An 11,475-nucleotide genomic window follows, 5' to 3' on the forward strand; every position below is an offset into this window, starting at 1 on the left:
CTTTCCTCCCTCGACAGCCCCTCATCAGTCTTGTAGACAAAGTGCCTTCCAGACACCGCTTGATAATTAATGTATAGAGCCGAGCAGGGAGCACTCCGTCATCCCACCGGCAAGTGTCAGCTCAGAGGAGGCCTGCGCCATCTTCACCAGGCCTCCTCCTCCTCTCTGTCATTCGTCGGTACATTGGCCTGTCGGGTGGGTTTATCAGCAGGAGGGAAAGTTTGAGTGCAGCGAGTTTAAGGATGTGTGAGTGAAGGACGTGAGCTGGAAGCTCCTCGTCTGCTGCCATCTATTGTCCTGTTCAGGAAAACGTTGACACTTAACATATACGTGTGAGTGACGTTGGTGCTTTTAAGGCTTCATTTGGTTTAATCTGACTTGAGATTTACTTTTAGTGAGTTAACTTTATTGATATTTATTATTATTTTACATAATTTACATTATGCCCATTCACATATTCTACCTTTATTGGCAATAACACGATCAATACAGTTGTCATTGCTGCTCCCTTCATCTCTATCAGACATTTTCTTTTGTATAAATACTTTACACATTGACACACTTTTCCATTATGTTAAAAACATTATGTTTTTTAATTTTTTTACTATTTTGTATTTACTTTTGCATGTTTGTATTTATTTCTTCTGTGGCAGATGTTCTTACGGTCAACTGCCTTGTCTTGTTTTTCATTTTTTGGTTTTACTTCTCCGTGCGTACTGTACATAAACACACGCACAACGGCACAAGTCAAGCTGCAGTAGTATTGTTGTTGTTGTTATTATTATACTATAAGGGCAGTATTTTTCACTCATATGCAGTTATTTCTCCAGCAGCAAAGTAAACCTTTCATTGTATATTACTATGAAATAAATCAGAAACGAGCAGAGCTTTTGTGAGACTTAAATATAAAATCTCACAAAGCACTGGTAAAAATAATATATATATAATATCACGACGAGCAGAATCAAAGCTGCATTGCCAATAACAATCAAATCAAATGATTTAGCTCAGTAGATCCTCTCATCTCGGGACCTAACTACCTTAATAAGATCTGACCTCTGATGTCAGAGCGTCACCTTCAGGAAGATGTATGAGAACATCGAGGAAACACATTCACGCAGAATCACATCGTTCTCATCTGCACAACGAACTCCCCGAGGATGTCGGCAACGCACAATATTGACAAGATCTCTAGATGTTTGGTTTTTTCCAGTTTACGTGTCCACACTAAGACTTCTTCGTACACACATGCTGCTAAACTCCAGTATAATGTTCTTAGGTTTTATTTTGTTCATCGTGGATTCTGCAGACGCCTCGAGAATAATTATCTCTCTGACCAAGAAAATTCTATGGAAGATTATTAGAGCCAAACATTAGAACATTTTGCATTTCAAGAATAAAGTAATTTTTTTTTATTCCTTTGAACTAAATCCGAGGAAGATTTGTTTTTCTGTTTCGATAAATGTATTTTATAAATGTGCGATTGTTTTTCGTGAATAGATTTTGTCTCTTCGGGTTTCATCAAGTCCAGTTAGAGGAGCGGCTGAGTGAAGTTCCAGAGCGTCACATCGTTCGAGTGTTGGCGGAACCAGAAATGTTCATATTGTGTAGTAATGTTTTAAAATGTTTATGGCAGCATAATTTTTTTAAAGTTTAAATATTAATATTGGAATCCAGTTATAAAATATTTAGGCCTTATTTAGTATTTAAAATTTTTTTAATGTTCTCATTCTCTTCAAGTTAGTGATCTGACATTAAAATGGCAATCACGTGTTTTAATTGAGATTGCTTTTTTAAATCCACATTAAAATATGAAACAGAAAAATAAAAACAGCAGAGCCAACGGTTCAAGAGCAGCTGTGAAGTTTTATTGAACAAACAGATGTTGAATGAAAATACACTGACACAACACATGATGTGAAACCACGTGTATTCTGTACACAACAGTCGAGTTCTGACTCGTCAGAGGACGAATCACTGTCGAGCTGTTTGAAACTTTGATTCTCACGTGTTTTTTTTGTTGTTTTTTTTAAATAATGAAGAAAATGTGTTCTTGTGAAAACCAGAACTTAAAACTGCAGGTGAATCTACAAAGTATTCAGGTAGAACTTCAATGTTTCTAACACATCTTGGTATGGCCTGAGAAATGTCTGTATAATTTAAAAAATCATTATGGCTTCATATACAACTTTCAGATTTAGGAATTTGCCACCGGAGTAAAACATCCTTGTATCTTTCTGTTTCTCTGTAACATCTAATGTTACGTGTCAATAACTACATGTATATATATATATATATATATATTTTTTTTTTTTGTATCTGTCCAAAACAGTGAGCACATCTCACCTAAAACTTAAAATAAAATTGGTTGTTTTCCTGTATTTTTAAATTAATTACATGCCCCCAAAAGCCACTTAAGCAGTTTTTCTTTTTAAGCAACAAACTGTATGAGATACAATGAACAACGTTACTCATGTCACACAAAAGAAAAACAAATTATGAAATGTGACATTTTGAAGATCAAACACGTCTGTGGTCATAAACCCCCCAAAAAACAAAAGATAAATTAGTTAAAATGCATTTTAAAGAAGACATGTTATTCACAGGAAATATACAATCACATTTTTCTGAGAAGGAGAAAACATTTATTGCACTCAAACATTTACCGTCACACCAGATGAGACTATCATTTCTGCTCACAGGTTTTCACTGGCAGAGATACCCGGTGGTTAACATTACACCAAATCAGCCATTTTCTACATCGTCAATACGACAGACGAACAGTGTGTTACAGAAGAGCTGATAAAATGTGGCACTGTGCGTCTCGTGTTGCGTGTGGAATTTGTCGAGTGATTTATTTTGACTTGCAGGACAAATAAAACATAGTAACTGCCATTTTGCAGATTCTAATACCAAACACCCGTCTTCTCATGCTCATTCAGCAGCTAAAAACAAAACTCACATTGTTGTTAGTGATTTCACACTATGAAGGCAGCGACTAGAAAAGGCCAGGAGAAAGAAACCGTACATATCAGACACACGCCAGTTTGATGAATGGAAGGAAACAAAAAACATAAGTTTGTTTGCACTGACGTTTCTCCAAACCCCGATCAAAGCCCGGTTTGTAATGTGAGCCCAGCTCTGCTTGACTTTGGTAAGACGGCACAAACTATCAAACATAGTACACAGCTTTCAGTTTCACTTATCTGCTAAGCAAAGATGCAGAAACACGATGCAGTGTGCGTTGCCCAAACACAAAAAACAAATTCGATGAAAGGTTGCTTCAATTTGTCTCCATTGTCCACCGACAAAACGATAATGCAGTTTTCAACCCTGTTTAAGCAGCGACAACTGCAAACCTGGGTGTGAACTTTAAAAGGCAAAATATTTAAAGCAACACTATGCAACTTTTTTTTACCATAAACACCAGCTTTAAAATAAGTTTCATTGTTCAATGTCTTGGAAAAGAGAGAAGGTTTCCTCTTTCATTGTCACTCCTCACCCTGAACGTCTCTTTGTAACTTTGGTGAGTGGGTACGATCTCCTGTGAGACGCGTGGAACCGACTGAGAGTTGCAGCTTCAAATCCGGTCCAGCAAGTTGAAAAGTAAAGCTGAACTGTAGATCAGCTAGAAGTCATTAAAAACCAGTGTTTATCTCCAAAATTCAGCAGGAAACTTTAAAAACACAAAGAATTCTAAAGAGAGTTTGTTGTATAGGTCACAGCGGCAGCTCTTCTGGTTCAGGAAGCCAGGGGTCAGGGGTCATGGGTTATATCCACTTATCAATTCCAAGAGATTGGTGGTGGTTCTTTTTCTCAACGTTAAAACCACTTTATCGCTCGGACACCGAGCTGCTGCAGAGGGCGCTGTCGCTCAGTCAACGTTACATAGTGTTGCTTTATTCTGTAACTTATGAGTCGGTATGAAAGGTCAGATACAGATTTAAACACATGGTTTGGGTGTTTTAATTGGCCTGATCTCATTTCCCCCCCCAAGGCTGAGATGTATTATTCACCCAGTGCTTTCACAGGAAGTCCACTTTGGAGCCGGGGGCGAAAATGTCACATGGTACATACACCGTCTGTCCGGGTGTGTTTTACCAGTGTCTCGAATCCACCAGCTCCGGTCGCAAACTCATTTTCTTTAGAGTCTCGTAGCCGACCACCATGACGATGGCAGTGGGTGTGGATGAAATGATGCGAGCCGACAGTCCTTTGGTCAAACCACAGAAGCCCTCCTCTTTGATCAGCTGTCTGAACGTCTCAATGACTGAATTCCTGCCTTCGACCTAAAAAACACACATAACAGAGCATGGAACCACAAACCAGTATCGAAGTATCTAAGCCTAAAACTGGATGATATTTAACTATTAAGACAAATTTCAGATTTTTGTTTTTGCAGACTATGTAAACATTATTATTTGAACAAGCACAATATTTAAATCAAACAGTGATTTAACAATGAAATCTAAAATGGTAACTTCTCTGAATTTGGTCACTGATAATTACGCAACATTTCATTTTGAATGAGTTTTACTGACGCTAACCTGTACTCTGGTTCGAACCACATCCATTGGGTTGGTGACCGTTGAGGCAGTGGCAGCAGCGAGAGGTCCAGCCATGCCTTGTAGAAGCAGATGAGGACAGTCACTGGGAGCCAGTTTGGAGAGTTGCTCTGTAAAACATAACACAGATCTATTATTAGGCTCAAAGATAAATTGAACGTGACAAAAGCACAAGGTTCTTAGGGAAAGTGTAATGAGTGCAGTGCTTTCAGATGTTTCAGGCACATACCAGCATAAAAATGATAGAAAGGCCACCAGACCGCACTGTTGGGGATGTAAGTGATTAAAGAAGCGGCGTATCCTCTGTAGAAGCCCCGGCAACCATCAGCAGCATAAATCTGACTCATAATGTTCCTGGTTTGGCCGAACAGTATTTTGGGCTTTCCCGCCTCTGTGTTAGAGTTGAGTTGAAAGCGGGAGAGGTGCGCCCCTTGGCCCTGCATCATCAGCTGCTGGGAGACGACATCTATGGGAACGGTGATGCTCTGAGCAACCAGTGAAGCCGAGCCGCCGGCCACCAGCGACTTCATCGTGTTGTCCTCTGTATACTGGGAGACATACCTTCTCACCAGTTCGTAGGTGGTTATGTAAGCCTGGCCTGAGATGAGCGTGAAGGAGTTGACCATGAAGCCACGGTAGAGGCCCCGTACGCCCTCCGCCCGCACGATCTTGAAGAAGGCGTCAAAAGTGCCGCCATAGAGCGACTTGCCCCTCTGCACCTGCAACCGCGTGCGGATGAGTGTTGCCGGGTAGACCGTGGCACGGATGGTCATCGTCATGAACACCCCGAAAGAGTAGAACTTCCTCTTGTCGAGGTCCTCCCACTCGATGATCTGGATGTTTCTTTTCTGCTGCATCCTGACAGCTGTAGGGGCGACCTCATCCGACTGAATCCTGCCTGAGAGAACAAAAGCAAACAACCGTGTCATCAGTAAAGGAGTTTAAACAAATCATTAAAGTTGGTTTTTGAGAATGGAAATTGAAGTTTACTGCGAACAAATGGTTCTTCAACCTTTCCATGAAGCAGGCATGAAGACAATGTACCAATACCACATATACCATGTAATACACATGAAAACTCGTAAGGATGTTGAGTTGATTAACTCGTCAAACTGTCTTTGTCTAATTTACACCAGAGGCAGAGAGGGAACCAAAGTATTCTGCTACTTCACCTGAAGACTATTCTAAAAAACTGCTTTTAACCATTTCAGTATTGTGTCAGAATGCCCCAGAGCAGTGGATACTATGGATATCCACAGTGAATGCCATGATTTGGCGCTTTTATTTTAGTTCATTCATTGTTTGCCATGGATTTTGTGAAGCCCTGTGTAACCTTGTTTAGATAAGTGCTATACAAATAAAGTTAATATATTATTATCATTACAGCAGGGCCTGACGTCGTCTTGTTAATATTGTCTCATATTATTCCTGCAAGCAAAACTCTGTGTTTAAGGTTGATTCAACATTTACTGTAATGCAGATGGGAGCTAGTGCTTCTCCATACGTCACCATGGAAACACACTAAATGAAAGATTTAGTTTCATTCTACTTTCTGGTTTTGTGTTATGTGTATTACGTAGAATTTAATTTTATATAATCCAAGATTTGAGGGGCCGTTCGAACATGCCTGTATGTTTTTTCTCAGGACCCAGGAATTGTTGTGTAAGTGGAAAAAAAACCCACTTCCTGGAACCACGTCAAAATGTTATTGGCTCTTCCGTGTGTCCGGCCACGCCCCTCCACAACATTGCAGGCAAATCGATTGCGTATCTTTTTTATTTTGCGTAACAGATAAAACACGTGACCTCCTCCTCAGCTGAGATAATAACAGTGATGTAACCACAACCTTGTGACGCGATGGACCCAGATAATAACAGCACTTCTGTGTATCTGCAGCCCTTCCTCCATCTTTGCTGAGAAAAAAACAGCCTGTAACCTAATAACAGTAACTTCTAATGTCACCTTAATAACATTGACCTGATCTTATCTATGAGAGAGTCGCTTTACTGGTCCCAGAACAGCTGATTATCATCTCACTGGTTTCTGTTTGACCCCCAGTGACAGTATCGGTCAGAGGACACAGTGTACCCGAGGCGCAGTGAGGCCGACCGGGAGCGACAGTATCCGTCCTGTTCGAGCTATTATAGATAAATATAACACCCACAGAGTCAAACATGATCATAAAATAAAAGGTTGCATATCAGAAAACGCTGGTTTCGATCTTCTGGGTGCGCTAATGTCGCGTGTTAGCCTCCATCGAGCTAGCTCTACCTAGCGTTAGCATCGCGTCTGAAACACTCACCTTTCCGGACAGATGTTTAATTCAGAATCGGGTCCTGAGTGCGATTCGGGCTCGAGACGTCATGTCGACAGAGGATGAGAACAAGTAAGTCAAGCTAACGCCGCGGAGTCGCCGTTTAACTTTAACCTGTTTGTTTTCTTTAGCGTGGGTTAGCCACTTCCTAGCTAACGAGCTAACAGTCAGATGTCTTCCTCTTCCCATTCAAACGCCATGCTGCTCAGACAGCCAATCACAGGCGTGCTGCGTTCAAGCACCACCAACGTAGAGGGGGTAAACGAAGACTTCACGTCAGCCCGACGTGAACTTAAACCGATTTCTTCCACTGATTAAATCAAATAAAGGTCAAAATGATGCTCTATCATTATCAGTGGTATCATTATGAAATATAATACTGACATATGTTCAACCCAAGTCATTTTATATAGGTTCCACATTGTGATGGACTCCTACAAAAGGTTAGACAACAGAAGAGCCCTGAACACAGCAGAGCTTATTTTTGTTTTCTATCTATCTCTCTCTCTATAGATATATATATATATATATATATATATATATATATATATATATATATATATATCCCTCTTTCTTTCTATCTATCTCTACAAATCTTACAAGCAACGTCCTTTACAATGAAATGAGAGTTGGGCTTTTTTTTTTTAGAATTCATCAATTTCAATGAGTTAATGAAAATAGACAGTTCTTTCTAAAATACATTAACGTGTTTTTAGAAATTTACATTTGTGCAGAAATTGTTTGGCAAGTACTATCAAATTATTCAAAAGATACATCAAATGTTACATTATAGGACCAAATTTAATATTACTTATAATATTACTTTCTTTCTTTCTTTCTTTCTTTCTTTCTCTCTTTCTCTCTTTCTCTCTTTCCACTTGTCATTGACCTGCAACAGTGATGCAGAATATTACATCGGTCCTCCCGCTGACAGGTGGCGCTGCTGAGCTGCTTCCTCACGGCCGCAGTTTCCGGGGTTTGCGAGGAAGCATCAAACAGAAAGTGCCGGATCGCTGTCTGGGCCGAAGTGACAAAACTTACTCTCTTTAATCTGAGGTAACGACTCGTTATTTTATTATTTACGACAGCATTGTTTAATTTTAATAAAATTTTACGTCACACCTTCACTTCGCGGTGTTCTAGCAGGGTGGCTTTTATTCTGGAACTAGCTGGGTAGCATGCTAGCCAGTTAGCATGCTGAGATATTGCAGATTCATTCTGTTTAGCATCAGTTAGCTAGCTGCTGTACACCGAGCTGCACAGGGAGGATTCCAAACACTGTGTCAAAGAAAGAGTCAATTCATCGTTTATTCTTTTATTTAAGAAGTTTACTGCCCGATCTTACTCTTTAAATCTCACCTTTGATCCAGCTCGAGTCTGTCTTGTAATTATTCTAATGCTTGTTGTCATTATTTCACCTTATTTGTGTCTGGTTAACTTTTCTATGCCCCTTTACTGTGTTTACCTTTTTCTATAGACTTTATTTCTAACATTGTACTTAATCCATGCTTGTGTTACTTTGTAATAATCGTAAAGCACTTGTTTTTAATGTGCTATATAAATATATCTAACTCAATTTATCTATTAAATCTGAGAAACAGCTGAGTCACTGTTTAGCTTTTTGTGGGATAATGTATTTCGATTATCGTGTTCTCTCGATTTGATCCTGGTCTAGATTTGGGAAAAAAAGCAATGACGTTTAGTTTTCCTGCTTTTGTAAATAGAATCATTTTCACAAACTTGACAGTTGGCTTCAAACAATGTGAAGACCGCAGCTTCAATGTGCAACACATGTAAGATCTTTGTTTTCCTGCTGTTTGCCCCAGTTTATAACAACAGTTTTTTGTATAATTTGCAGGAGGATCCAGTGACGTGCAAAAATGGTAAGTAGCCATTTTTAAAACTCTGCAGGATTTTGTTTTTCATATATCTTGTGTTTTTTTTTAGCTAACCTGTTATTTCTTTATTGTTTAGTCTCGCAGATATGATTCTCGGACAACTATATTTTCCCCTGAAGGCAAGTGTTTTAGTTTTTTACACATTTGATAATAAAATACACGATCATATTGACATTATATTCCAGTTTGACTAGTTTGAAGTTTCACTTTCTAACATTTAGCCACATCGCATATATTCCATTAGTGAATACCTTTTAATTTTGTCAAACTATTTTATGTGTTTATCATATTATTAAGTCTTAAAGGTTTTATACATTTTTAGAGAGAACAGTCAATTGACACCTTGTGACTACATTTTTCAGGGCGCCTGTATCAGGTGGAGTACGCCATGGAAGCCATCGGTCATGCTGGCACATGTCTGGGGATTCTAGCGAATGACGGCGTGCTCTTAGCAGCAGAGAGACGCAACATCCACAAACTGCTTGATGAGGTTTTCTTCTCTGAGAAGATCTACAAGCTCAATGAGTGAGTGAAGTGAACCGCAGACTTTAAGTTAAAGAAGCACTTCAGGTATTCTTACATTAAACTGTTGGTCCTGTGTGCTTGTGTCTTTCAGAGACATGGCGTGCAGTGTTGCTGGGATCACATCAGATGCCAATGTACTGACAAATGAGCTGCGGCTAATTGCACAGAGGTAAGCGTCAGAGGAAAACCTGACAATTCTAGAGCTGTCCAGTATACCTCCAAATATATCAGGTCTAATTCTAAGAATAACATTCCCTAAGAGGACGCAAATAAAATTGCAAGAACCTTTCTAGCCTTGTATCACATTTACCACCAACAGTTGACCAGTTCCAATTTCTCTATTATAGATATTTATTGCAGTACCAGGAGCCCATTCCCTGTGAGCAGCTGGTGACAGCTCTGTGTGACATCAAGCAAGCCTACACACAATTTGGAGGTAAAATGCACAGAAGTTGTTTTGTCTTAATGTTGCTGAAGGAATCCAGCAGGTGAATTATACACGATCTTTGGCATAAACATAATTGTCATTTTTAAACATTTCAAGTGTGCATCTCTACAGATGTCTGACAAAATGTTATACTGGTACACAATCGACTACAATATTTCATCATTTAGTGAAATGTCAGATGGGTTTTTGGCGTTCTGTAACATCTGTGTGGTTTGTGTTTAAAGGAAAGAGGCCGTTTGGTGTTTCTCTGCTGTACATGGGCTGGGACAAACACTACGGTTTCCAGCTGTACCAGAGTGACCCCAGCGGCAACTACGGAGGCTGGAAGGCAACGTGCATCGGCAACAACAGCGCTGTAAGTCTGAAATGTGTTGAGTGATGAGAATCAGTAAGATGATCTCAACAGATAGTATGAACACTGTTGTGATTATAGCAGTTCTGAATGTGAATTGCTGTCATAATCTTTTCCTTTCATAAGATAAAGTGTCATAAGATTGTTGCAGTTTTGGCTTCGGAGTATTTGGTGTAGGAGCCTTACAATAAGGCATTTATAATTTATTTTTAAAATTGTATTAAATGCTTTGTTGCCAATTTTGAATTTGAGGGATACATTAGTTGAACCAATAAGTTTTATTAACTTTATTTGAGTTACTGTTGCTCTGTATCCTGAGTATAATACCATGTGTTGACTTGTTTGCCTCAGGCTGCCGTGTCCATGCTGAAGCAGGACTTCAAAGAGGGAGAGATGACTCTGTCCTCTGCTTTGGCTCTGGCCGTCAAAGTCCTCAACAAAACGATGGATGTCAGTAAGCTCTCAGCAGAAAAAGGTGAGAATCACAGAAAGTACTCATTAGTAGTTTAGAGTGCACATTTTGATTGATGTGACAAGACTTAAAATGGAAACCAACACTAACTAACTACAACATCCGTGTTTCACATTTCCTATCTCAGTGGAGATCGCCACCCTGACGCGGGAAGACGGGAAAACCAAAATCAAGGTTCTTAAACAGAAAGAGGTCGAGGTGCTCATCAAGCGGCACGAGGCCGAAGAGGCCAAGGCTGAGAAGGACAAGAAGGACAAGGAGCAGAAGGAGAAGGACAAATGAGAAGAACCTTTTTTTCCCCCCTCATGTCATAAAATTCTGTATGTTTTGTCTTTTACATTAAAAGTTTGGAAAGTGATGGACGTGTTGTCTGTGTCCTTGTCACAAGTAAAAGTGTCATCTTTTTTTATTTACACACCTTTAACAGATGTTTCATGATTTTGATAAAGTAGAAAAGAATTAAAGACCTACCTAGTTTTATTATTGGAGTAGATAAAATATGTTTTCATACCATTTGACAGCATCATAAAGTAACTATATATTTTCTTAATTGATCCTTGAAGTGTCATATTACCCAGAAGCAGGCCCAGATGTTTTAACCTCAGATGGTCTTTGTAAAGAGGAAAACTGCTGCTCAACATGTTCTTGTGTTTATTTACTGTAGAGTGATGGGGGAGTGTTTTGCCACATGATGGCGCTGTCAGTTTTGAGAACTCTGAAATCTAAAAGACCACGGTCTGTTTTTCTAACTTGTTACATCATTTCCTGATGAATCTTACATTCACCTCCAGTTTTATAAGAATTGTTTATCATAGTGAACTTTCAAATACGTCTTAATTATGAAAAGAACCTTAATTAATTAGTAAAGCCGAGCAGGTTTAAAGTGTCTATTTTATATAAC

General features: G+C 39.3%; 2 protein-coding genes across 2 annotated transcripts; one reads left to right on the forward strand and one right to left on the reverse strand.

Moving 5' to 3' along the window:
• Positions 1-1,846: 1,846 nt before the first annotated feature.
• Positions 1,847-7,134, reverse strand: LOC117755652 (solute carrier family 25 member 44-like). Its single transcript, XM_034575651.1, has 4 exons — positions 6,868-7,134; positions 4,795-5,463; positions 4,548-4,675; positions 1,847-4,289 (listed from the first exon to the last, which is right to left on the reverse strand). Exons 2-4 carry the CDS (start codon positions 5,420-5,422, stop codon positions 4,098-4,100), a joined length of 948 nt encoding a protein of 315 aa, XP_034431542.1. The 5' UTR covers positions 5,423-5,463; positions 6,868-7,134; the 3' UTR covers positions 1,847-4,097.
• Positions 7,135-7,801: 667 nt separating this feature from the next.
• Positions 7,802-10,932, forward strand: LOC117755662 (proteasome subunit alpha type-4). The gene is made up of 9 exons (XM_034575660.1): positions 7,802-7,935; positions 8,738-8,762; positions 8,854-8,896; positions 9,140-9,302; positions 9,394-9,471; positions 9,650-9,738; positions 9,975-10,105; positions 10,454-10,577; positions 10,702-10,932. The coding sequence occupies exons 2-9, from the start codon at positions 8,760-8,762 to the stop codon at positions 10,854-10,856; spliced, it is 786 nt and encodes a 261-aa protein (XP_034431551.1). The 5' UTR covers positions 7,802-7,935; positions 8,738-8,759; the 3' UTR covers positions 10,857-10,932.
• The last annotated feature ends 543 nt before the right edge of the window (positions 10,933-11,475 follow it).

Source organism: Hippoglossus hippoglossus, chromosome 3 (genome assembly GCF_009819705.1).
Source record: "Hippoglossus hippoglossus isolate fHipHip1 chromosome 3, fHipHip1.pri, whole genome shotgun sequence".
NCBI classification, from domain to species: Eukaryota; Metazoa; Chordata; class Actinopteri; order Pleuronectiformes; family Pleuronectidae; genus Hippoglossus; species Hippoglossus hippoglossus.